The following is a 27941-nucleotide window of genomic DNA, read 5'->3' as shown; positions in this document are numbered from 1 at the left end:
AAATAAACATAAAAAAAAATGAAATGAACTGCCATGTATACCTATTATCCAGATTCAGTAGTTATCCTCAATGTATGGCCAAATGTGTTTCATCTAACTCTACCCCCTATGCCCTCAAATTATTTTTTTAAAGATTTCATTTAATTTAATTAATTAATTAATTTATTTATTTACTTATTTATTTCATTTATTTATTATTATTTTTTAAAAGTTTATTTTACTTGTTTTGAGAGAGGAACCACAGGAAGGGCACAGAGAGAGGGAGAGAGAGAGAATCTCAAGGAGGCTCTACACTCTCAGGATGGAGTCCATTGTGGGGCTTGAAATCATGAACCATGAGATCATGACCTGAGCAGAAATCAAGAGTTGGATTCTTTTTTTTTTTTTTAATTTTTTTTTTTCAACGTTTATTTATTTTTGGGACAGAGAGAGGCAGAGCATGAACGGGGGCGGGGCAGAGAGAGAGGGAGACACAGAATCGGAAACAGGGTCCAGGCTCTGAGCCATCAGCCCAGAGCCCGACGCGGGGCTCGAGCCCACGGACCGCGAGATCGTGACCTGGCTGAAGTCGGACGCTTAACCGACTGCGCCACCCAGGCGCCCCAAGAGTTGAATTCTTAACCAACTGATCTCCCCAGGTGTCTCTTATTTATTTATTTTTTTAAAGTAAATGATCTATGCCCATGGTGGGGCTTGAACTTATGACCAAGATAAAGAATTAGATGCTCTGTCAACTGAGCCAGCCAGGTGTCCCTCAAATTATTTTGAAGCAAATCCTAGTTGTCATATCATTTCATCTGTAAATGTTTTCATATGCCTTGCTAAGTGATAAGGACTCTTTTTACAAAAATATACTATTATACCATTATCATAGATAAAATAAAAATGATTAACAATAATCCCTTAATGGCAAATATCCAGAAGGACAAACTTCAAATGTATACAACTTATATAAGGTTTTCCGCTAATATACATTTTGAAACCTATAATTAGAGAATATAATTCTTTACAAAAGTTAGGTCCTTGAAAGTTTTCTATTGAATGAATTTTTGTAAATCAGATCCTGCTTTTCCTCTAACTAAACCTGTAAAGTAACTATTATGCATCCAAGTATGCTAAAGAAAAATAATAAACTATTTATTGGAAAGAATAATTTTTCTCAAGATGAAGGATACAGGATCTTGACAAATAGCAAATTACAGAAGAGTTTTTTTTAGCTTTGGAGCAAGAACAAGCTATCTAGTAACATAAAGCATACAACTTTTACAACTATAATTTGTTTTTTTGTCTTCACAACCAAGGAATATATATTGGATATGGTGAATCTTGTAACAAATTGTCAAAATTCTATAATTTATTTTTAAATACATCATTTTTGAAATCTTTAGAAGAGTGATTCCTAGTAGATAGCATTACTAAGAATTCATCAGTTCAAGCTAATCTTATTGTTTTGTTTTTTAACTTTTAATTTTGAAATAAGTTTGAACATAAAAAAAGTTACAAATAAAATAAGAGTTCCTATATATATTCTTCATCCAACTTCCTCAAATGTTATTATTCAGGGGCCACAGTAGAAGCAAGTCAATTTCAAGAAGGTATTTGATGGGGTGCCTGGATGAGTCAGTCAGTTAAGTGTTGGACTCTTGGTTTCGGCTCAGATCATGATATCATGGCTCCTGGGTTTGAGACCCATATTTGTGCTAATGTGTGCTGATGTGTGGAGCCAGCTTGGGATTCTCTCTCTCTCTCTCTCTCTCTCTCTCTCTCTCTCTGCCTCTCTCCTGTTCATGCTCCCTCTCTCTCAAAATTAATTAGTTAATTAATTAATTAATTTTTTTTTTAATTTAAAAAAGGGTATTTGAAATGATTTCCTTTAAATTCTTACATACAAATATGTTCATCTTATACTACAAAATTCAATTTTGGTTTTCATTTTTTCAATATTGTCACTTTTTATTTTTATTTAAGTTTATTTATTAATTGTGAGAGAGCCAGCATGAGCAGAGAGAGAGAGAGAGAGAATCCAAAGCAGGCTCCACACTTGGCACTGAGCCCAATGTGGTGCTCAATCCCACAACTGTGAGATCATGACCTGAACTGAAATCAAGAGTTGGCCGCTTAAATGAGACACCCAGGCGCCCCAATATTGTCACTTTTTAAATGAAAGTATATTAAAATTCTTATTGCCAAGAAGGAGAAAAGTGGGTCAGGTGATTATGTTGTTAGGCAAAGTCATAAGATAAAGTCATAGTTGCCTAAACAACTATATCCAGAGGATGTTACTTAATGGAGAAATAAATAAGTAAATGGATAAGTAAGGTTTATTTCACCAATAAACCCTGGTGAAAGGTTTATAATATGCCAGAGCCTTCGTTTTGGCCATGTTCTGTCCAACACCTTTACCTAACTGACTACTAATAAAGAGTCTGGGGGTATGGATGATACATTGTCATATTTGATCAGGATTCAAAAAGATTGCCACAGAAGGCAGCACTGTGACAGAACGAGCAAAATGATTTTAATAAGTCTAAATAGTAAGGTCAAAAATATCTACTCAAAAGAGTGAAGAAGGAAAGCTGCCTTGGAAGTTGAGGGAGCAAGGCATTACAACTTTAGCTTACTGCAAACTCTGTGTGAGCCAGAAGAGGGATGTGATTACCACCCTCCCAAACCAATGCAACAAAGACTGCACTCCTTTGTTCTGGTCTTTCCTCATGTGAAGCACTGTTTTTGGCTTAGGGATCAGTTAATGAACATGGGGAAGCTGGAACATACCTAAGGAGGGTAAAGCAGTCAAGGGGACTGGACTTGCTTTGCCTGGAGAAGAGAGGACATGGGAACATGACTGTTGTCTTCAATTGTTTCATGACCTATCTTATGAAAGAGGGAGCAGACCTAGCATACCACATAAGAGAGCAGAACCAGTAATACAATAATATTAGTAGCTGGCACTTTTGAGTATTTAACACATGATATGCATTTTATATGCATCATCTTGTTTAATATAATTATTCAATGAGGCGTTACTTTCTATCATCATCTTGGTCTTTACAGATCAGTAACACAAAGCTCAGAAAGACCAAGGTCACACAGATAGTAGGTCAAAGTAGTTAATACCCATAATGAAGTAATACTTGTAATGCATTTAGAAAAGTGTTAGAACATGGTAAGTGTCCAATAAAATCTAGCTGCAATAGTAATAAGAATTACTATAATTATACTTAAATGTTGTTATTATTGTATTGACTTAGGCCAATGGCTCTAAGCCTTGGCTACACACTAGAGTCTCTTACTACACTTTAAAAAGTACTGATGGTTAAACCTTACCTTCAGAGATTCTGACTGATGCGGTCTGAGATATGGCCTGGGTATCTGACATTTTATTTATTAATTTAATTTAATTTAATTTAATTTAATTTAATTTAATTTAATTTTTTTTTTTGGTAAAGATTCTATTTTTAAGTAATATTTATAGCCAACATGGGGCTAGAACCCACAATCCTGAGATCAAGAGTTGCATGCTCCACCAACTCAGTCAGCCAGATGCCCCCAAGAACTCTTAAAATTCAACAATGAGTAAATGAATAATCCAATTTGAAAATGGGCCACAGATCCAAACAGACACCTCACCAAAGAAGATACGCATGTGGCAAATAAGTATATGAAAAGATGCCCAATATGATGTCATTAGGGAACTGCAAATTATTATTATTAGTTGTTTGTTTGTTTGTTTAAGTAGGCTCCACGCCCAATGTGGGGCTTTAACTCCTGACCCTGAGATCAAGAGTTGCATACTCTACCAACTGAACAAGCCAGGCACTCTGGGAATTGCAAAATAAACCAACAATATGATACCACTATATACCTATTAGAATGGGCAACATCCGAAACAATGATAATACCAAATGCTGATGAGAATGTGGAGCAGCAGGAACTCTCATTTATTGTTTATGGGAATGCAAAAATGGTACAGCTACTTTGGAAGACACTTTGGTACTTAATAAAACTAAACATATTCTTACCATATGATCTAGAAATCACGCTCCTTGGTATTTACTCGAATGAGTTGAAAGCTTATGTCCACAGAAAAGCCTGCACATGAAAAAAAATTACACATGGATGTTTACAGCAGCTTTATTCCTATTGACAAAATTTGGAAGCATCCAAGATGTCCTTCAGTGGGTGGATAGATTAATATGGTACATTCAGACAACAGAATATTATTCAGTCCTAAAAGAAATGAGCTATTAAACCATGAAAAGACATGGAAGAACCTTAAATGCACATTACTAAGGGAAAATGCATATTACTAAGTGAAAGAAGCCAGTCCCAAAAGGCTACATGCTATATGATTCCAACTATTCCAACGTTCTGAAAAAGGCAAAACTATAGACACAGTAAAAAGATTTGTGGTTGCCAGGGCTACTGAGGAGGGAGGGATGAATAGATGGAACACAGGTGATTTTTAGGGCAGTGAAACTATAATGTATGATACTATAATGATGAAAATGTGTCATGATGCATTTCATTGTCAAAACCTATAGAATGTACAACACCACGAGTGAATCCCAACATAAAACATGGACTTTGAGTGATAATGATGTGGCAATGCAGATTCATTAATTGTAATAAATATAATTATTTTGATAGTGAGGATTTTGATAGGAAGGTTGTGTGGGTATAGAGGTAGGAGGTATATGGAAACAGTACTTTCTGCTCAATTGTGCTGTGAGCTTAAAATGGATCTGAAAAAATAGTGTATTTTAAAAAAAAGTTAAAAAAAAAAAGTTCCCCAAGTGAATCTAATGTGCAGCTAAGGTTCAGAACTACTGGCCTAGGTTCTTTGCATATATAACCTCCTTCATTTATTTAAAAAAAAGTTTTTTAAAATGTTTATTTATTTTTGAGAGAGAGAGCATGTGGGGAGGGGCAGAAAGAGGGGGAGACAGAGGATCCGAAGCAGGATGGGCACTGAGAGTAGAGAGCCCGATGAAGGGCTCAAACGCATGAACCGTTGATAACACGATCTGAGCCATTTAACCAGCTGAGTCACCTAGGTGCCCCATTCTTCAATTCTTCTCATATCCATCTGATTAGGTAGCTGTGGCTATCCTATTTTATATATGAAGAAACTGAGGTCTGGAAGGCTTAAATAATTTACCAAGTTCACCAAGCTAGTAAAATGGGAACTAGGTTTCACACACTGCTTGGCCAACTCTAATGTATAACCTTTTTTACCATACAGTCTTTTAATAATTGGAGCTAGTAGATCAAAGTAAAATGCAGTGCCTCATAAAGTAATAATTTCCCAACACTGGAAATATTATAGAAGAATCTGGATAACAAGTCAGGGATGGCACAGACTGCTACATTGTTTTGTTTTGTTTTGTTTTGTTTTTCAGTATGAGGAAAGGTAGAGGGAAGGTATGAGATCATGACCTGAGCCAAAGTCGGATGCTTACCCGACTAAGCCACTCAGGTGCCCTGATATTCCTTTACACTCTTAAGAGTCAGAGTTGAAGGCCTATGTTTGAGAACTAGACCTGTCCTTTACTAGTTGTGAGACCTTGAGCAAGTCACCTAATTTCTCTGAATTTTTTCTTGTTTGTAATATAAAGAAAATACTTGTGCTAATTCTGTTAGGTCATTTTTCAAATATATTAAAATAATATAGGAAGATTAAATATTTTTTAGTCTTTTGCTAACTGTAAACCTTTATACAAATCAATTTTATGTTTTTTAATTTTTAAAATTTTCTCAAGTAAGCAATATGCCCAAAGTGGGGTTTGAACTCAAGACCCTGAGATTGAGTCGCATGCTTTACTGACTGAATCAGCCAGGTGCCCTTATGGAAACCAATTTTAGCTTAAGGGTGGCTAATAATCCTAAAACCTGCATCATATCATAGTACTCCTTTGTTTAAAATGTTCAAGGGCTCCCCATTGCCCAAAGAACAAACTTCAGACTCCTTAGCATGGTGTTTTAAGACCTTTAGAAAATGAATTCCAATTAACCTCAATGTCCTCTTCTGGCCACTAACTTTATTCTAGGTTCCAGCCAAACTTAATTTTCTACTGTTCCCAAATGGCTACACTCCTTCATAGTTGCAGCCTTTCAAAAGTTGAGAGAAGCCAGGGACACTCCCATTTCCAGTTAATAGTTGAAGAAATGCCCAGTTATCTTATTTGTAGCCTGTTTGAAATGTTTACATCTATTGATGCTTTTGATATATAAAATATGTAATGGCATATAACTGTGTTTTTCATAAGATAAGACTTATTTTAAAAATAAATTCATAGTAATGTCAGTTGGTGGTATAAGAGTTTAAATTTGAATGATGAGAATTTCCTTTCTGAACCTGTGAATGGATCCCAGTAACTGTGTATATTCTGAAGATATTTCATAGAAGTGGGGCCTATGCCAAAAGGTGAGGAGCATTCTTCACACTTTTATGCCTCTCCACATGGTCTTCCTAATGTCTGGCCAGCTCTAACTCAACATCTGAGATCTAGTTCACACATCATTTATGAAGCCTTCTGAGATACCATTACCTCCTTGATGTTCTCAGTGTACTTGACAATATTATGTGATAAGCACTACCACAGAGGCAGACAAGGGAACTGTGTTCACATCTACCCTCCCCTAGATTTATAGTTTATTGAAGATGAGGTCTGTGACTCACTGTGCCTGGCACATAGCAATTCCCAATGGCCATTATTCTTATATTTTGACACCAAGGTGAAATATTACCAGGTAAACATATCTTGGTTTCTTGGGACATATATTCAAGTACGGTCAGTTGCCATCACAAGATCTTCTGTTTTCTTCAGGGCTTTATTCTTTTACTTTAATGTTCTTGTTCACATTTGAATTTAAAATAATAATTACAATAAAAGTCACAGTACTTTTTGGATAAGGTTTCTTTAAAGCATACCTCAGTCATTCATTTTGGGGTAGAAGTAGATGGTGTGAATAAAGATGGTAAAGGAATAAGGGAAAATACCTTAAAATTTCAGTAAAGTGGGGGCACTTAGCTGGCTTAATAAGTAGAGCATGCAACTCTTGATCTCTGGGTTGTAAGTTCGAGCCCCACATTGGGTGTAGAGATTACTTAAAAAAAAATAAAATCTTAAAAAAAAATTTAGTAAAGAGTAGTCTCTTCCAACTTTTCATTTTTTTTAAGTTTTAATTTTTTTATATTGAAAGAGAGAAAGAGAGAAAGAGAGAGAGCTCAAGGGGCAGAGAGAGAGAATCCCAAGCAGCTCTGCATTGTCAGTGCAGAGCTGGATACTGGGCTCAAACTCACTAACTGGTGAGATCATGATCTGAGCCCAAACCAAGAGTCTGATGCTTAACCAAATGAGCCATCCAGGTGCCCCTCTTGTAACTTTTCTATTTTCTGTTAATAGCATAATCATTTTCCTAGCTTCCAAGTGCTCTCTCTGCAGGTTAAAAAAAAAACAACAAAAAAACCGAAATGAAGTCAATCATTTAAATTCTGATATATCTTTTTAAAAAATAAAAATATTTTTTAGATTTAGCTCTTTATTCTTTAAAAAAAAATTTCTTTTTGATGTTTATTTATTTTTGACAGAGACAGACTGCGAGTGGTTTAGGGCAGAGAGAGAAGGAGACACAGAAGCAGAAGCAGGCTCCAGGCTCTGAGCTGTCAGCACAGAGCCCGACGTGGGGCTCGAACTCACGAGCTGTGAGATCATGACCTGAGCCGAAATCGGACGCTCAACCGACTGAGCCCACCCAGGCGCCCCTAGCTCTTTATTATTGCCAATAACTAGGCCCTTTCTCCCTCCACCTATGGAGGATTTCAGCAACCTCCCAGCTAATTTTCTTATCTAGGTAGCTCCTTTTAAGCCATTCTATCAATCTTTCTAAGACCTAATTCTTCTAGACAGTGTTCTAATCCAAAACCTGCTACTCACCTAAGCTTAAATTCTGCATCTGGCATTCGAGGCCCTACTTACTTTAGTCCCTACCTTCTCTCCCCTTCATTGTTTAATGCAGATTCTTTGCTCGGGGCACTGTCCCTCTTTCCTTTGTCAGAAGATACCAGGCTTTGCTTGTTTTCTTCCCCCTCCCTTGCACTGTCTATATTCCACCCATTCTTCAAGGTACAGAAAGAATGCTACTTCCTCCTTGAAGATTTTCCTGGTAGCTCCAAATCATGTTTATAGCTACCAAAGAATTTTCTGTATGTGTTGTAGTTGTGACAAGATAGTGGAATCCTCTACCCTTTTCTCTTGATTTGAACTGTTAACAGGAGACCTAGGGATCATTACCTGCGACAGTGGGACACGTGCCTATATATGTTTGAAGTGAAAATCTGTAATTTCCAAAATACTGGCTAAGCATATGCAGGTTGCTTAAAGGGACACAAATTCTATCATGTAATATTCATTTTTGTTTAAAAGATGAAAAGGGGAAAGTACAGTGAGAGTGTCCGAGGTATGGGTTTGCTTATCTCACAAACCAAGGGGTTCGTTTCTTTATTAAAAACAGCTATATTTACATTTCCAATTAACTACATCCTAAAAATCTCCAAGTACGTCTTAGAAGCAAGCGGATTTTATTTTCAAAGCGTGTAAAACAAAACGTTTGAAAGGAATAACCACGGATGTACTTGAGACCACAACCCACAGAAAGGACAGTCAAAAGCACACTCTCAGCTGCGCTGCTTACCGGGACGCCACTGAGCCTGAATTCACGCTTTTTGCAGCTCAGTTCTCTTATCAGTGGGATGGAGATAATACTTGAAAATATTTTCTGCTCAGGGTTATGGTGAAAGGTTTTCTTTCTCGTGAACTGCAGGGGGTTCGCCTCCCAGGACACCGGGTGGGGGGGAGGGTGCTTTTCCTCCTGCGACGCACTTCCGCGCGCGAGTAGGGCTGCTGGGCGGGGAGGAGGGGAGCTCGCGTCGGAGTGCCGGCCGCCGGGCCGGAGACTAGGCAAGGACAGGTTGGGCCACCGCTATGACGTGCAGGGTGGGGGCCTAACAGCAGGAGCACGCTAAGTGTGTAGGCACGGTGCAAAACAAGCTGAGCGTGCGTGCACCAGTGTGCGGGGGTGCTGGGAGCGTGCTCGCATTGCCAGCGAAGCGTAAAGGGGCCAAGGCATACGACCGAAAAGCGACTCCTGATAAGGGAGTCCGAGGCCCGCGGGGCCAGACCGTCTCGGTAGTGGCGGCCACGCGTCCGGTCGCCCGGCGCCCCAGGTTGGCGCTGCTGCGCCGCCGGCCGACAGGTCTCCGCAGCGCCCCACGTGGCGGCCTGCGGGGCCGCTGCCGGGAGGGTCGATTTGCTCCGCCTCCGCCGAGCTCGGCTGCCCTCCGCAGCTTCCCCGCCCCGCTCTCGTTCGACCCTCCTCCCTTACCCCTCCGGGATCGCGATGGACGCGGCCTCCCCCCGCCGCCGGCAGCACCGCGCGAGCCTCTGAGCTTCAGGCCTGAGGAGCCGCGTGCCGGGGACCGGACGTGCGCTGGTTGCAGCCGGTCGGGGGAACCTCTCGCTTCCCTGTCTCCAGGTCCCCACGGAGGAAGGGGAGGGACGAGGCGCGGCTTTTCCTGTGCCGCTTGCCCGGCTCGACCTGCGCGGCCTGCGGCTTCCTGGTAACTCGAGGGCCGCGGCCGGGCCTGGCTCTGCCCGCGGCCTGCTTGGAGCTGGACGGGAGCGGTTTGGGACGACAAGCCCGGGTAAGAGCTTAAAGGATAGGGAGGCGGGAGTGCCTTACGCGGTCGGAAGGGCCAGCCTGGGGGCCGGGATCCGGGATGCCCGGCGGCGTCCCGGGAGTGAGACCCCAGCCCCAGTTGAGGTCGGCCGGGCTGCTGCGGGCTTACCCGCTTAGCCCCTTTGTTCCCGTCCCTCGGCCCTGCCCGCGGCGGGGCCCGGCTTGCCGGAGCCGGAGCCCGCGGCGGGCCCCCCTTGCCCTTGAGAAGGGTTCGCCGCCGGGTCGGCCAGGGACGTCCCCCGGAGCCATGGAGTTCCGGGCTCAGCTCCCGAGAGACCCGCCGCCCTGTTCGGCCCGGCGGCCTGTTCTGGGCACTGGAGGCTTGCTGCTTCTCCTCCTGAACTTCCCCCTCCTAGACACAGGTAGCTAACTTAGCGGGGTTTGGTGCCAAGAAACCAGAGCCAGGTGCCTGCGCCTCCCGGCGCGGGGCTCGGCTGGGCCCGGAGTATTGGGTCATTCCTGCTGGTCGCCGCCGTTGGGTGCCCACCGTGATCCGCGGTTGGATTCACACACCTGCAGCTGGCGTACGTGGGACCCAAAGCTGTCGTCCCGTCAGGGCGCCTACGGGCTTTTGTAATGACTTGCCTTTTGGGGCTGCTTCTCTTATTTCGTGTTTTTGTTTTTGTTTTGTTTTGTTTTGTTTTGTTTTTAAGCCAACTGCCCCATTCTGTGGGGATGGGGAAAGAGGACCGTAGATTGGCTTGTATTCTGATCCGTAAGGTGTTAGTCCATTGCATTTACTTTTAGCATTTCTTTTTTAAACTTTTAAGAATAGTTGCCAGGACTGCCAGAACTCTTAACCAAGCCTTTATTCATAGATACATCTTGTATCTAATTATTGTTCGTATGTGGACATCTTAAGAAGCAGTAAGTAAATTAGGAAGTCAGCAGAATTTGTGAAATTGGAGATAATCTTAAAGCAGAAACTTTTTTTAGAGGGGGATTGGATCAAAGTGTTTAGAGCCTCCTCAAAATACTGAATCTAACCCTTATCTGAAGATCAGTTTTGGGTGGAGGAGGGGGGAAGAAGTTTGCTGGAAAAAAAAAAAAAAGAACCTTTAGGAAGGTGTTCTTTGCCTTTTGGCACAGACGTTGGGTGATAGCAGTAGTGGGATCTGAAGCTTGTTTGACTGTGTTTGACAAAGACAGCTCTGGTTTCCAGTTAAGTAGAAACTACCTACCCTTATACTCTTGTGCAAAACTGGTTTTTATTTAGTATGATATATAAACATTAAACCTGAGGAATAAGGGAAGTGGAAAAACTGCTTTAAAGTACTTTCTCCAAACATACTTATGAGTCTTTTCTAATTCCTAGGACACCAGGAACATTTGGTTCTAGCTGATATAAAAGAAAAAAAAAATTTTAACCCAAGCTGATCTGTCCTGGATATTTAAAGGAATTTTCCTTTTACTTTTTTAATTTAAGCAAAGAGGCTTTTAAAAAACCATGGCAGATGTGGATCCTGATACATTGTTGGAATGGCTACAGATGGGACAGGGAGATGAAAGGGACATGCAGCTAATAGCCCTTGAACAGCTATGCATGCTGCTTTTGATGTCTGACAACGTGGATCGTTGTTTTGAAACGTAAGTACATCCCTTCATCATCTTTTGGAGTTGCTCTGGTGACATCTGTTTTCAACCATTTGCTGACTTCACTTTGCATAGAATTTTCTCTAGTGAGTTTTAAAGTTAACTTTTTAGGGGTGCCTGGGTGGCGCAGTCGGTTAAGCGTCCGACTTCAGCCAGGTCACGATCTCACGGTCAGTGAGTTCGAGCCCCGCGGCGGGCTCTGGGCTGATGGCTCAGAGCCTGGAGCCTGTTTCCGATTCTGTGTCTCCCTCTCTCTCTGCCCTTCCCCCATTCATGCTCTGTCTCTCTCTGTCCCAAAAATAAATAAAAACGTTGAAAAAAAATTTTTTTTAAAGTTAACTTTTTAGAAGTTTCTGCAGTTTTACATTTTATTTCTGAGAAATAAAAATTAGTAAGTGAAGAAATTCCTGTAATGATCATTGTCATGACACAAATGTGTTTGTTGAATGAATAGGAATTAGGGAAAACTAATTGTAACTTGATTCATTTTCAAAATACGTTATGAACTGAGAAAATACAAATACTTCTTTAAAGGTACCTATTTCTGTACCAAGAAATTACCTTGAAATAAATAAGGAAATAGAAAAGATAATGAACTTAGTTTCCAATCTCCCCTTTCTTCATTAGTATTATATGACATTGTACTTTTGTTAAAGCAAATGATTGCTTTGTAAATTTCAGTTTGGAGGGTTTAAATTGGACGTTACTCTTATAGCATATTTTTGGAATGGTAGAAACAGATTTTGAAATTTTAGAGAGTTTAAACAGTTTTATTCAGAGGTTTTAATGTAGAATTAGTGCAGAAATGTAAAAGAGAATTCATTACTAGATTGGCTATAAATGTTGTTTTTTTCCCTCGTGTGATACTTGCCCAGTTAGATTAACCATTCTTCTGAATGCTGAACACATTTGGTTTTTATTGTTTATTTTATATTAATTAATTACAATTTTGAATTCCAGTAGTTAGTAAATGAAAACTCAGTTGTTTTCTGTATTTGTTTTAATGCTAGTTTGAAGAAATTAGAAAATGTTTTAGATGTTGACTTAAAACTTGGTATAATTATTTTAATTTCTTTGGATGGCAATAAAGGCTCTTATTACTAAATTGACAAAGTATTTTTAATTGTTTTCAATTTTGAATGAATAAGATGAATTAATAAACAAAAATAACTTTTGGTTGTAAATCTGATTAAAATGATAAAAATCTTAAGATAAAAACCCTTATAAACAAAGTTTCAAAATCACAGTTTGTTAATGGCCAATTTATGTCAACTAGTTTTTGTTATTAACAAACTTTATAATAATTTAGCCCTCCTGTTGACACTTGTTTTAGCAGGATTCATGGTAAAGTGAAGTAGAATTTTGAATATTCATAGATTTCATTAGAAGGTCTTTATTGGATATTTTTTTTTTTTAATTTTTTTTTTCAACGTTTATTTATTTTTGGGACAGAGAGAGACAGAGCATGAACGGGGGAGGGGCAGAGAGAGAGGGAGACACAGAATCGGAAACAGGCTCCAGGCTCTGAGCCATCAGCCCAGAGCCCGACGCGGGGCTCGAACTCACCGACCGCGAGATCGTGACCTGGCTGAAGTCGGACGCTTAATCGACTGCGCCACCCAGGCGCCCCTAGAAGGTCTTTATTAACTTGAGAATTACTTTTGGTATTTTATTAAAAAATTTTTTTGTTTTTAATTTTTCTTTTTCTTTTCTTTTTTATTTATTTTGAGAGAGACAGAGACAGCACAATTGGGGAGGGACAGAGAGAGAGAGAGAGAATTCTAAGCACTTACAGTGTGGATCCTGATGTGGGGCTTGAACTCATGAACTGTGAGATCATGACCTGAGCCTAAACTAAGAGTTGGACACTTAACCAACTGAGCCACCCTGGTGCCCCTAAAAAAAAAAAATTTTTTTTAAAGTTTATTTATTTTGAGAGAGAGGGTGGGAGAGAGAATGCCACGCAGGCTCCATGTTCAGTATGGAGCCTGACAGAGGGCTGGATCCCACAACCATGAGATCATGACCTGAGCTGAAATCAAGAGTTGGACACTTAGCCGACTGATCTGCCCAGGGGCCCCACTTTTGGTATTTTAAAAAGTTATACTTGTGGGTGTCTGGGTGGCTTAGTCAGTTAAATGTCCAACTTTGGCTCAGGGCTTGTGAGTTCGAGCCCCACGTCGCGCTCTGTGCTGACAGCTCAGAGTCTAGAACCTGCTTTGGATTCTTTGTCTCCCTCTCTTTGGCCGGTTCCCCTGCTCACACTGTCTCTCTCAAAAATACACGTTCAAAAAAATTAAAAAAAAAAAAAAAGTTACACTTGCTAGTCAAATTAACAGTTGTTTTGCATCTTCTCTTAGGTACTAATGTATAGTAATTTGTAATGGCATTAAAAAAAGTGTTACCATATAAGAACAATTTTTAAGGACATTTTTAAAATATAAAACTCATCCCTATATAAAATTCTACCATCGTAACATAATTGTTATTTTTTCCATTTTCCCTTCTAGACTTTTATATTTGATACAATGTAATTTTAAGAAAGATGAAATTAAAGTCGATGTGACTTATATTTTTTATTTACTTAGTAAAGATACAAGACTATTTCAAATTGGAATGGTTATCCCTGTTTCATGTGGCATAACAGTCATTTGTCTACCTAAAAATGGATGTTTGATTAAATTTGTGACAATTAAAAAAAGAAACAAAACTTAGTTTGCTCTCTTTGTTCTTTAGTCAGATTTTTCTTGTCATAAGGAAAATTTAAACCAGAGAGGCCCCATAGTGAGATGGAAAGAATGGGCTGTGGCATCAGAGATCTGAGTTCAGATTCTTGGATTCTTGATCAGCTACATGTCATTTAGCTTTTGAGAGCCTTTCTTTCTCTATAAAATAGCAGTTATCTTCTTTATTGTAGGCTCTTTGTGAGGATTAAATGAAAGAATGTATGTGAGAAGTGTTTTGGTTAAAGTGGGCTGCATACTAATATTAAATTTCTAATTTTGAATTTCATTTTGGGACTTTATTTTGTAAAAGTGATTGATTTTGGAGAGCCTTTTTAAATTCTTTGCAACAGTCAACAAATAAGGTAGGGAAAAACAAGATGATACGCATATTTTGAATATTGGTGAAAATCTCCCATACCAACTTGAATTCATAAGATACTAGCAAAGAGTCCTTAGTTACATTGAGTAAATATATGTTCAGATATTAATAGTTATATGTCTGTTTAGTCAAAAAAGGCGGATGTTAAGTCTTTTTTTTTAATTTAGATTTTACATGGCTCTCCATTTTTTGTACCAGTTTTGACTGTCTTTTTGAAGTTAATGAATATATATTTTCTGTGAAACTGTGATGTTTCTTAGTAATGCCTGAACTTATAAGGTTATGCCCTAGAGAGTAAAATTCAAGTTTGGGGTTAGTTTTTGCTTTCATTTGTGGTTAGTGAGTTAAATTTAATATGTTACAAATTTAATAAGAATTAAATGAATTACAAATGATTTTGCATTCACATTAAAATGGATGATTATTGTACATACTATTATAAGTAGATGCATCCTGGCTTCTCGTAGATCCTGCCTACTATATTTTCAGACAGTATAATTGAAAAGTTGTCTTTTCAGGGTGGAATCTAAGATTTCCCCAGAAGATCTAGAAAATGAAATATTAGGGGTACTACTTTTAGGTACCAGAAGGCTCTTTTTTAAAAAATAATCATCTTAGTTAATTATGAGGGCATGAAAGGATACAGAGTACAAAGTCTCTTGCTCTCCTGTTTCTGACTAATCAGTTCAAAGGCAACCACTATTAAAGATTTTCCTAGTGTATTCTTTGGGTGAGATCCCAAAGAAGACTCTCTCGAGTCTGGATTCCAAAGTGGTTGAATACAGTGGTAAAAACCTTCTCTTGTGTATTTACAGGAAAAAATAAAAAATACTTACAACAGTGACAAAGGTTTAACCTTATAAATTGTCTTCCTACTTTATGTCAGATGTTAGAGATATGGTGATGACCAAAACAGATAGAGTCTCTGCTCTTATGGTGCCTACTAGTCTAATAGGGAAGGCAGATATTAAGTAATTATAGAAGTAAAATTGTGGTTATAAATTGTGATAAGTGCGATGAAGGAAAAGGTTAGGGTGCTATGACCGTATGTAGAACACACATGACCTGGAGGGGTGGGAATGGTCACTGTGGCCTTCTTTGAGGAAGTGGTTTTTCCTAGAGATATGAAGGATGAATAAGTTTTTGGGATAAAGTATGAAGAGGTGAGGTAGAAAGGTGTTCAAAGAGGCGATGTGTGAAGAATTTGAAGTGGCTAAGTATGATGTGATTGAGTAACTTAGAGAAAACTACTGTCACTGGGACAAGGAAAGGTTGCAGAGTGCTCTGTAGAAGGTAGAGGCTAGATGGGATGGAGTCTTGTATATATGACAAGAAAAGCTTTTGGTTTTATCTTAAGAGATAAAAGTACTGTAGAAGACTGTGGAGTACTGTAAGAGTGACTGATGTGATTATGTTTGTCTTTCAAAAACATTAACTACTCTAACAAAAGTAGATAGGTGGAGAGGACAGAAAGAACAAATGCTTGTAGACTTGGTAGATTATTATCCAGAGAGAGAGGTTTGTAGTAACAGAAATAAAAAGAAGTGGATAGATTTGAGATAGATTCAGGAGGTAAAATAGAACTTGTCGAATGATTGTATATGAGAGTGAGAAAGGAGGTATCTGGAATATTCAGGTTATAATGGATGATGGTGCCATTCATTGAGAGAGAACACTGGAAGAATTTTGAGGGGCTAAGAACATGAGTTTGGATTTGGCTGGATTCTCATATCTGCCTCTGCATTCAGTCTGTTGCATTGTATTTTGATTGAAATGTATGAAAAAAAAAATCCTCCATAGATGTAGTTGGCAAAGGGAGGAATGTTGTAATGATTTTTTAAATATAATTATGGGTATTCTTCTTTGATACCATACAAAACTGGACAAGTGATAGTTTCTTAAGGGTTAGTTACAATGTGGATTCTGAATCATGTCAGTGAACTTTTTATACTCTGTACCCTTTTTTATGCTTGTACAATTGTGCACTGATCATTGATTTACTGAGCTGTACAGATATTCCTAATGTTAACATATGTCATTCTACAGTATCACAAACTCACATTTGTTTAATGTGAATACTGATATCAGAAAAGTTTCAATATTGGGAAGCTGTCCAGTTCATGGTGGCAGATACAAGTTTTCCAAAATTGTTATTTTTGCTTGAGAGCTTTAATGTTATCATTGGCGATAAATACTGTCAGTTGTTTTCCTTGAAGTGGAAGGCTTATTTACTTCGTTAAGTTTTAAGAAAATGTTTGCCAGATATCCAAGTCTGAATAATCATGGTTTGTCAGAAGTTCTTTCAAGTAAACATGGTGTTGCATGAAAAAAGTGTCTAGTTCAGCTCTATAACAGTGCTTTCCTTTGACACAACCATCATTCTTCAGGATGCAGAAGTGCTTTACACTTCCATTTTCTGATGTAGGATATTAAAAAAAATAGGTATTCGAGGGTTGAGTTACAGTAAAATAATTATTTTTGCTTCATCAAGGTTATTCTGTAGTGAAATTGGCTCCTCCCTCCCCCCATGCTAGAGTTTGGCAGTGAAGAATCCAGTTAGTAGTAGTACAGTTTAGTACCCCTGGCCTTGATTCATGCTGAAGCACCAGCAGTTTCATCCACCATTGCTTTTGCATCGTTAGTATACATGTCAACACAGGAGGAAAGTGATTCAAAAAGAGAAAGGACAATTGTGTTTAATTGTGGTGAGAGGTCAAGTAGGGTGAAGACTGAAAGGTGTCCTTTAGCCTCATTCTCAAGGGCATTGATCTTTTGTTTTTCTTTATTTATTTTGAGAGAGTATGGGCATGAGTGGGGGAGGGGCAGAGAGAGGGAGTGACAGCATCCCAAGAGGGCTCCTCAGTGCCAGCACGGAGCCCAACGTGGGGCTTGAATTCAAGAACTGAGAGATCATGACCTGAGCTGAGGTCGAGTTGGACGCTTAACCGACTGAGCCACGCAGACACCCCCTAAGATCATTGATCTTAATGAGAGCTGAATGGAGGGTGATAAGGGGCAGATTTGAATTGGTCCAGAAGTAGGATATGAAGAAATAGAGATGGGGAGTGTGGAAAAGGTTTTTGAAAAATTAGATTGGAATGGGGGTGTAGGGTTTTGTCTTTTAAAGGTTATAGAGGTAGGAGAGAGAATGGAATATCTATAGTGTTTAGGATTCTGAGAAACTGGGAGAAAATCAGCTTCTGTTAAGACTGGTGCTTTTTAAACTTCATTGTGCATGATGTGAATCATCTGGGGATCTTGTTAAATTGCAAGTTATGATTCATTTGGTCTGGTGTGCTACCTGATAGTCTGCATTCCTAGTATGCTGCCAGATAATGCTGAAGCTGTTGATCAGAACATCTTAGTTTAGTAGCAAAGCTCTCACTGTTGGAGAGAGAGATTTTATGTGTTCTTGTTGTAAAGCAGGGAAGATGGAGAGATTAAATGCAGATGTTTTAGGTTTGATGGTAAAAAGCTGAAGGGATTTCTGTCTGATGACATCTGTTTTCTCCCTGGAGTAGGAGACTAAAAAGAGTGACAATACCTCGGATTGGTATGGGGAAATTATTATGCTCATATAGTGCTAGTAGCTTCATAACAGATATCCCTGTCTCCAAGCTGACTGTACCGAGTTATAGTCTTAAAATATTCATGGTCTTTTCCCCCAACTTTTTGAGGTGTAAAGGGTCTTAAAATACTGATTTGATTGTATCACTCACTTTTACAAAATCTTCTGGGTCTTTACCTAATGGACAGAATTTAAATGTTGATTTCAAAGACATCTCCTGTGTTCCTACAGTACTAGATACATAATATAACTACTACTTTTGTTTTTCTGTTGCTAAGCATAGTGCCTGGCATACAATAGCTAATATCCAGATACTGAGAAACTGAAGAAATTATTCATGTTGTGCTTGTTTTTCACTTAGGCCTAAAATGCCTAAAAAAAGTACTTACAGAGTCATGAAATTAGTTGGTAAGCATGCAAGAGAAGGAGCATTGTATTCTCTGTAGTACAAACAATGACAGCATCAATATGTATTTTCCCTACCTCTCTGTGTTTATGTACCTGCCTTTTCCATATTAACTCCTGTTCTCATCTACCTCATGGTAGAGTAACAGGGAAGTGAAATTACTTTTTTGATCAGCCCACAGCTGATGCTTTCTTGATTAGAGAATGTTCACCAAATATGTATAATCCTGAAAAGTTAAGTAATTTCTGTTTACAGAAATCAGGTGTTTATATACTTCTTTTCAGTGGACAGCAGAAAGAAGCGCTGGAAGATGAAAACCATTCTCTAAGGTTCTTATCCCTGGGCTCTAGGGGGCTCATAGATAATGATCTTCAGTGAGCTTTGTTTATCAAAGTGTCTATCGCCTTAAAATGTAAAAAAAAAAGCCATCTCTTCCAGTTTATAGAAAATTTTAGACCTTTGAGTTCCTCAGAGCTTAGCACTGTCTTGTTCATCTTTCTCTCCTACCCCCCCAACACTTAGCACAACACTTGGCATAAAAAGGCATTCAGTAGATATTTGTTGGATGAATTGCAGTCAGATTTGTGTGTGTATTTTAACTGGAGAAAAGCAAGTCTACATCTTGGAATTTTACTCCTTTTTTCTTTGAGAGGGAAGGCCATAATTTTCAACTGCCGTGCCATGAGTTATTTTTAGTTAAGCAACACAGAGTCAAAGCTGGGACAGGGACAAAAATAAAATAAAAGATTTGGGGCACCTGGGTGACTTGGTCAGTTGAATGTCTGACTCTTGATTTCAGCTCAGGTCATGATTTCAGGGACATGGTATCGAGCCCCGCATGGGGCTTAATGCTGAACATGCAGCCTGCTTAAGATTCTCTCTCTCTGCCCCTTTCCCTTGTTCACACTCTTTCTCTCTCTAAAATAAATTAATAAAATAAAATAAAAGATGAAAGGACTTAAAAGATGCTATTTATTATCTTTACAAAACCAAATTTATTAGACTTTTATAGTTAAACTTTTGTTTAGTTTTATATAAAAGAAATGGAGAATTTACAGACCGTAGTCAGTAAAATATTGCCACTATACATAACTTCCTTTTTTTTTTTAAAGTTAAATTTTGTATTGTAAATCTTAAGAAATCTTGGCCAAAATTCAAGTGATGCAGTCTAGAAAAAGAGTATGATATAGTATAAAAACTATTACAGTGCCCAGGGAAATTATTTCTCTTTGGAACCTTATGAAACTTGTTCTTATTTTAAGTTATTTATCTCTGCTTTTCATCAGGGAAAGGTTCTGATGTGATTGCAGGTAGCATTTTGGAAACCATTGCTTAAATATGGATTCATCTGAAGTTTCTTAATCTCATTGGTGTGGTTGACTGGTCTGACAGTTCCATATAGATGAGTAATCCTAATGTTTCCTAATTAAGAAACATAGACCTTTGAGTCTATAGGTTGGTATTATAGTATAGTACTAGGTTTAATACACTGTATAAATGTAATTTCTACCCATAAAGTAAGAGACAAATATTTAGCAAGTAAAATTTTGAAAAACTCTTTAATTGAAAATAAGATTTTATACCATAGGTGTATACTTTTAGTGCTATTCAGGGAGGTCTGTGATTATTATATGCATGATCTTTATTTTTTTTCTTAAATATATTTAAATTACAGTAAAGTTCCACTTTTGACAAATGCAGAGCCATGTAACCACCACCCACAGTTGAAATGCATAGCAGTTTCCTAGAGCCGTACCTTTGAAGTTAAATCCTTCCCCAACTCCAGTGCTTGACCATCAGTGGTTTGTTCTCTGCTGCTATAGTTTTGTCTTTTACACAGTGTTGTATGAGTAGAATCATATATACGTTGTGTAGCCTTTGAATCTGGCTTCAGATTCAAATGTAAATGTAGTATATTGCATTTGATAATCATCCATGTTGCTGTGTGTGTAATAGTTCCTTCCTTCCCATTGCTGTGTAGTACCATTTTATGGATGCATCCCAGAGGTGGTTTATCCATTTACCTCTTGAAGGTAAATGGTTTTTCTAGTTTTAGTCATTATGACCAAGGTTGCTATAAACATTAGCATACAGATTACTGTGTAAATATGAATTTTCATTTCTTCTGAAATTCTTAGAGAAAAATCTGACAAGATGCAGAAATTGGGAAACTGATTTCAAAATTACATGGAAATGCAAAGGACCTATGCTAACCAAAACAAGTTAGAGGACTAATGATACTGTATTTGAATCCCTGTTCTATAGCTACAGTAATCAAAACAGTGTGGTATTGATGTAAAGCTAAATGGATTGATGAGATGGAATAGTTCAGAAATAGACTCATGTACAGGGACACCTCATTTCAACAAAGGTGCAAAGGCAGTTCAGTGGAAGAGGGTAGTTTTTTTTTGTCTGTTTGTTTTTTATGGTGCTAGAACTATTGTATCCACATGGAAAAAAGAAAATTGTGATTCATATCCCACACCTTACACAAAAATAAACTTAAAATTAATCATAGATCTAAATGTTAAATGTATAATTATAAAATCTCTAGAAGAATACATAGGAGATAACCTTTGTGACCCTAGGTTAGGCAAATATTTCTTAAATAAACACCAACAACACAATCCGTAGGAATAAATTGATATGTTTAACTAATTCTTTCTGTAATAGAGGACTGTTAAGGTTACTTAATTCTTCTTGAGTGAATTTTGGTAGTATGTCTTTGAAGGAATTTATGGGCATAGAGTTGTTTGTAGTATTCCTTTTTTGTCCTTTGGATGTTTGTACAGTATGTAGTGATAATTTTCTTTTTCATTTTGAGACTGGTAATTTTTATCTTTTGATCAATCCGACTAAAGATTACCAATTTTATTAATCTTTTCAAAGAAGCAGCTTTTGGTTTAGTACATTTTTTATATTTTCTTGTTTTAAGTTTTATTGATTTCTGTTCTGTATTAGTTCCTTCTGCATTGGTTTGAAGTTTAATTTGTCCTTTTTTTCTGGTTCTTAGGTGGAAGCTTAGGTTACAATTTGAGACCTTGTCTAATATAAGCATTTAATAATAAATTCCTCTTTTCGCTTTAGTTGATTTTGTTTCTTTTCATTTGGCTCACAAAATTTAAAAGCTTCCTTTAGAACTTTCTTTTTTACCCGTAGATTATTTAAAAGTGTTGCTTAAGTTACAAATATTTGGGGGTTTCCAGATATTTTTGTGTTCTTGTTGTGGTCAGAGAATATACTTTATATTATTTTAATTATTTTAAATCTGTTAAGGTTTGTATTATGGCCCATGTGTCTGTTTTTTGGTGATTTGTCCACATGCACTTGAGAAGAATGTATATTCTGCTCTTGTTGGGTGGAATGTTCTCTAAGTGTCATATTAGGTCAGGATGATTGATAGTGGTGATCAGTCTATATTGTTGATTGCCTGTCCATGTGTTTTATAGGTTCCCGAAAGACATGTATTGAAGTCTCCAAGTATTTCTCTTCCATTATTTCTGTTTTTCCAGTATTTTGAAGCCTTGAGGTGTCTTTAAAAGGATTGTTTTCTTGGTGAATCAACCCTTTTGTCATTATGAAAAGACTCTTTTCATCTCTGGTAATTTTCCATGTTCTAAAGTTTATTTTGTCTTCTATAACTATAGCCACTCAAGCTTGCTTGCTTTTTTTTTTTTTTTTTTTTTTTAAGATTTTATTTTAGGTAGCCTCTACACCCAACATGGGGCTCAAACTCACAACCCTAAGATCAAGAGTCACATGCTTCACTGACTGAGCCAGCTATGCACCCCACAAGCTTTCTTTTGATAGTGTTTGTTTAGTCTATGTTTTCCCATCCTTTCAGTTTTAACCAATCTATGTCATTGTATATATGTGGGTTTCTTGTAGACAGTATATGGTTGGCTTGTGTGTGTGTGTGTGTGTGTGTTTTAAGTAGGCTCCAAGCCCACTGTGGCACTTGAACTCACAACCCTGAGATTAAGAGTCACGTGCTCTATTGAGCTATTGGCTTGTGTTTCTTTAAATCCAACCTGACAGTCTCTTGTTTGAAATTGGTGAATTTAGACCATTTACATTTGATATAACTTTTAGTGTATTTGGATATATGTATAATGTTTGAATATTTGTTTTTTGTTCAGTTTTTTCTTTCCTGTCTTTCAAAGTATAGAATATTTTGTAGTGTTATATTTTAACTTAGCTATTGTGTTTTGTCTCTGTCCCTTTATGTATATATATTTTTAAACGTTTATTTTTGAGAGAGAGAGAGAGAGCGTGTGCGAGTGGGCACCTGCAGGGGAGGGGCAGAGAGAGAGGGGAACACACAATCTGAAGCAGGCTCCAGGCTCTGAGCTGTCAGCACAGGGCCAGTGTGGGGCTCGAACTTGTGAACTCTGAGATCATGACCTGAACTGAAGTCGGCTGCTTAACCAACTGAGCCACCCAGGCACCCCTAATATTTATGTGTTTTAAATTGATATACATTGAAAATCTCAAGATACTCTGTTACAATTTTCACTTTCAGCAGTCAGGTTAATGGGAGAAGAATAATCTATTATATTTACCTATGTATATATTTCTTTTTTTCATTCCTGTAAAGTTCCATGTATCTCTCTGGTGTTCTTTTCTTTCATTCTGAAGAACTTTCTTTAGTATTTCTTTTAGGGAGGTCTGCTACTGATGAAATTCTCTTAGTCTTCCTTCATCTGAGAATATCTTTATTTTGCCTTCATGCTGTGAAGATACTCTTGCTGGATATAAAATTCTGGGTTGAGAGTTCTTTTCATCATTTTAAAGATATCATTCCACTATTTTCTCACTTTAATGGTTTCTGATGAGAAATCTGCGCTCATTCTAATCTTTGTTTCTTTGTGTTGTATTTCCCTTGCTCTTTTTAAGGTTTTTAAAAATATATGCCTTTGGCTTTTTGCTATTGGATAATGATTTTTTTCTGTGCATGGTTGTCTTTGAATTTGTCTTATTTGAGGTTTACTGAACTTCTTGAATCTGTATGTCTTTGACCAAATTTGGTAAGCTTCTTCAAATCTATTTTCTATAGCCATTTTTTTCTCCTTTCCTTCTAGGACAATAGTGGCACAAATGTTACATTTTTTGATAATGCTCCCTCAGGTTCCTGAGAGTTTTCCTTTTTTTTCTCCCAATCTTTTTACTCTGTTCCATCTGTAAGGTTTTTTCCCCTCACAAATTGTGCTTTTTATTTCTAAAACTTTTATTGGATTCTTTTTTATATTTTCTGTTTCTCTGCTGAAAACTTCTGTTTCCAGTCATTTCAAGAATGTTCACATTTACCTAGTAGAGTATAGCTATAAAAGCTGATTTATAATCCTCTTTGGTAATTTTAACATCCAGATTGACTCAGGCTTGCATCTGTTGGCTGTCTTTTTTTCTTGAGTTGGATAGATCAGATTGTACTGATTGTGTTTCAAGTTATTTTGGATTTTATCTTAGATATTTCGGATATTGTGAGATTCTGGGTTTTATAAAAATCCTCTGGAGATAATGTTGATTTTGTTGTTTTATATTGGTATGTAGTCAACCCAGTTAGATTTAGACTGCAAGTTCTGTCTTGCTCTTTGTAGGTGGTGGTTCCAATGTCCGTGATTTCATAGCCTTTGTTATGGTGTTTTGGTCTACTCTGTACATGTGTCATTCTTAGTATAATCTGGGATTTGGATGGTGGATTATGTCATAGTTGTCAAAGTCTTTGCTGCTGTTCTTCACCTCTCCTCCACTGTGCAGTTTGGAGGTGAGCTTAGGATTTGTGTTGGGGATCCTCTTTTTTGCTCTTTCTTCTGAGATTTCCCCTGTATCTTTTGGCTACCCAGAGCCCTTTTTTACTAGTGTTCTGAAACTGGGACTCTCTTGATGTTACAGCTACACTTCTTCCCACCCCCTATCCTCCATTCTTCTTCCCCCTTGTGCTGGGACTAGACTAGACTACCCCCCAGGTGAAAGTATTGAGAAAAAAAGAAGAAGATAATAGGATTCTTCTCATGCTCTTTTGACCACAGGGGCTCCTTTTCTTAGTTCCCAGTTCTCTGCAGGGCCTTAGATGCTCAGGCCACCTCCACTGCACTGTGGATGTGTCATTCATGGTTTAGTTTGAGGCTTAACTCTGAGGCTAGCCTTTGGGCCAGGCAGGGAGAAAAAGCCTCAGTACTTTTTCCTCACACTCTCTGGCTCACAACGACCCTATTTCTTGGTTCTGAGTTTTTGTTCAGTGCTCGTGCTACATAGTTTGGGGACTTGCCTCATCCAGGGGTCAAACCAGGAAAGAAAAGAGGAAAGGAAAAAGCCCCTGAAACTCACTTCCATCATGGGTCTTTGTTTAAGTTTTGACTTCCTATCCATTCTATCTGCTGTGTACTTTTCAGAGTCCTCAGATACTTTTTTTTTTCCCAGTAAGTTTATTTTGTGAGATAGAGGTCACAAGTGGGGGAGGGGCAGAGAGAGGGAGAGACAGAATCCCAAGCAAGCTCTGTGCCTTCAGCGCAGAGCCTGACATCAGGCTTGAATTCACACACATACCGTGAGATCATGACCTAAGCTGAGATTAAGAGTCAGAGTCAGACACTTCACCGACTGAACCACCCAGGTGTCTCAGTTGCTTTTTTTGTTTTGTCCAAGGTTTTTGGTTGCAATCATTGGGAGAAATAGGCTGTGATAAGCTTAGTGAAGTTGACTTGTCCCAAACTTTAAATTTATTTTCTGGGAATTACAAAATATGTTTGTTTCAAAAATTTGAAAAAAAATCAGAAAAGTTTAGAGAATGAGAAATTTGGGAAATTCAGAAGAGTTTAAAGAAGCTTAGAATTTCTCTAATTTTCAGAGAAATTATCTATAACTGCACCATTCAGAAATAAGCCATTTTAACTTTTTCCTCTAGTTTTTTTCTCAGGATATTTTTACACAAACACTAATGGCTATGAGTTTTTTCATTTATTTTATATTTCTGTTAAACAATATTTGTATCATAAGTTTTCAGTAAGTACCTTAATAAAACCTTCATAACCTGTCATACAATTATGTCATATACTTAATTATGCCCTTGTTATTAGATATATATAGTTCATATCACTGAAATCTTTGTACATTTTTGTCTGATAACTTTTTTGAAGTCTTGAATTCACAATTATATATAAAAGGAAATCAAAATTTCCTCATTTGTTTGAAATATTTAATTATTTTTAGAAATCTGACCAAATGTGTTTGTATATAATTATCTTCTTAGAACCACCTTCAAAATGGTACTGCATTTGATAGAGGACCTTGTGGTTGTTTTGAACTTTATAGTTTATTGTAGGAAAATCCAATTGAAGATAATGTTACAAATTTTCATTCCTTGGAGCAATGAATGAGTAGGTTTCTAAATTTTGATTTTTATCTTTTAAGAGAAATTGGAATGGAAATTTTAAAATGATGTTTATATTTGCCCAGCATGGTTTTGTATGTACCTCAAGTATGTGTTCATACAGAAATAAGGTCTGTATTAGAAATACAGGAATAAAATATGAATGATTGGAGGAGCACCTGAGTGGCTCATTCAGTTAAGCATCTGACTCTTGATTTTGGCTCAGGTCATGGTCTCATAGTTCATGGGTTTGATCCCCCCATCGGACTCTGTGCTGACAGTGCAGAGCCTGCTTGGGATTCTCTCTCTCTCTCTCTCTGTCTCTCTGTCTCTGTCTCTCTCGCTCTCTCGCCCTCCCTGCCTCTCTCTCTTTCTTAACTTTTTTTTTTTAATGTTTTTTTAATTTATTTTTGAGACAGAGAGAGATACAGCATGAGCATAGGAGGGGCAGAGAGAGAGGGAGACACAGAATCTGAAGTAGGCCCCAGGCTTCAAGCTGTCAGCACAGAGCCTGACGCAGGGCTTGAACTCACAGACTGTGAGATCATGACCTGAGCTGAAGTTGGAGGCTTAACCGACTGAGCTGCCCAGGCACCCCCCTCTCTCTCTTTCAAAATAAATAAATACACTTTAAAAAATGAAAAAAAATATACTTTAAAAAAATATGAGTGATTGAATTCATTTTGGAATTTACTTGGTAATTTTTTGTTATTCTCATCAGAAACTCTTTGTGTCCTGAAGTGTTTGTATATATGTATATGTGTGTGTGTGTACAGCTTTAGGTTCTTTATTTTCTTGGTGGGGGGTTGAATAATTCTGTGTTTAATATAATTAAAAAAATTGTTTTAATATGAAATTTATTGTCAAATTGGTTTGCATACAACACCCAGTGCTCATCCTAACAGGTGCCCTCCTCAATTCCCATCACCCACTTTCCCCTCCCTCCTACCCCCTATCAACCCTCAGTTTATTCTCAGTCTTTAAGAGTCTCTTATGGTTTGCCTGCCTCCCTCTCTAACTTTTTTTCCCCCTCCCCCTCCCCCATGGTCTTCTGTCAAGTTTCTCAGGATCCACATAAGAGTGAAAATGTATGGTATCTGTCTTTCTCTGTATGACTTATTTCACTTAGCATAACACTCTCCAGTTCCATCCACATTGCTACAAAAGGCCATATTTCATTCTTTCTCATTGTTTATTTATTTTTGAGAGAGACAGCGAGCAGGGGAGAGGCAGAGAGAGAGGGAGACACAGGATCTGAAGCAGGCTCCAGGCTCTGAGCTGTCAGCACAGAGCCTGATGTGGGGCTCAATCTCACCCACCGTGAGATCATGATCTGAGCCGAAGTCTGACACTTAACCAACTGAGCCACCCAGGTGCCCCATTCTGTGTTTAATTTTAAAAGTTTATTAATTTTATTGTGGCCAAATTTTATGAAGTAAAGTTTTATTTTATCTTATTAAATGTTTATTTATTTTGAAAGAGAGAACATGAGCACAGGAAGGGCAGAGACAGAAGGAGAGAGAGAATGCACTGTTAGTGCAGAGCCTGATGCAGGGCTTAAACTCACAAACCATGAGATCATGACCTGAGCAGAAATCAAGAGTTGGATGCTTAACTGGCTGAGCCACCCAGACACCCCAATGCTAGGCATATATCTTATGTGGATGTCTAAGTAGCTATTTGAATAGTCCAAACAAGAGTTTGAGGTTGGCTTGTAAAAGATGATTGAGAGAAGTGGACAGATTTAGGATATATTTTAGAGGGAAAATTGGTGTGATTTAACTTATGGATTGGATGTGTAATGTGAGGAAAATAGGGGAAAAACTAAGGATGATTCTTAGGTTTCTGGCCTTTTGAATGGTTGTAATAATCACAAAGATGATGATTTGGGAGTGGAGGAACAAAGCAGGAGTTTTGTTTAGGATATGCTCTTTTTAAGGTGCCTGTGATAACCATAAAGTTGAGGTTGAGTTCATCGACCAGGTTGAATTATCTATCAAGATAGGGTTTCAATGAAAATGATATTAAGAAATTCTCGGTCGGGCCGCCTGGGTGGCGCAGTCGGTTAAGTGTCCGACTTCAGCCAGGTCTCGATCTCGCGGTCTGTGAGTTTGAGCCCCGCGTCGGGCTCTGGGCTGATGGCTCAGAGCCTGGAGCCT

At 38.1% G+C, this 27941-nt stretch overlaps 1 protein-coding gene and 1 long non-coding RNA gene across 7 annotated transcripts in view; one reads left to right on the top strand and one right to left on the bottom strand.

Annotated features, from left to right (window-relative positions):
* Positions 1-1750: 1750 nt before the first annotated feature.
* Positions 1751-9229, bottom strand: LOC121031620 (uncharacterized). The gene is made up of 3 exons (XR_005790806.1): positions 8698-9229; positions 4023-4092; positions 1751-1781 (listed from the first exon to the last, which is right to left on the bottom strand). It is a non-coding gene; the product is annotated as an uncharacterized LOC121031620 (long non-coding RNA).
* Positions 9230-9281: 52 nt separating this feature from the next.
* The window catches only part of HECTD1 (HECT domain E3 ubiquitin protein ligase 1), a 93717-nt gene continuing 75057 nt past the window's right edge, over positions 9282-27941 (top strand). For 2 of the 6 annotated variants that reach the window (XM_040476861.1, XM_040476859.1), the window contains exons 1-2: positions 9284-9706; positions 11168-11328. In XM_040476861.1, coding sequence (XP_040332795.1) covers positions 11189-11328 — 140 coding nt within the window. In that variant the 5' untranslated portion in view covers positions 9284-9706; positions 11168-11188. Of the gene's footprint in view, positions 9707-11056; positions 11329-27941 lie in introns of all 6 variants that reach the window. The other 4 variants (XM_040476863.1, XM_040476860.1, XM_040476862.1 and 1 more) reach the window with 4 other exon arrangements.

The sequence above is a fragment of the Herpailurus yagouaroundi genome, unplaced genomic scaffold (assembly GCF_014898765.1).
Source record: "Herpailurus yagouaroundi ecotype Mexico unplaced genomic scaffold, PumYag 141, whole genome shotgun sequence".
Taxonomy (NCBI): Eukaryota; Metazoa; Chordata; class Mammalia; order Carnivora; family Felidae; genus Herpailurus; species Herpailurus yagouaroundi.
The sequence above is the reverse complement of the archived record's forward strand: the minus strand, read 5'-3'. Positions and strand labels throughout refer to the sequence as shown.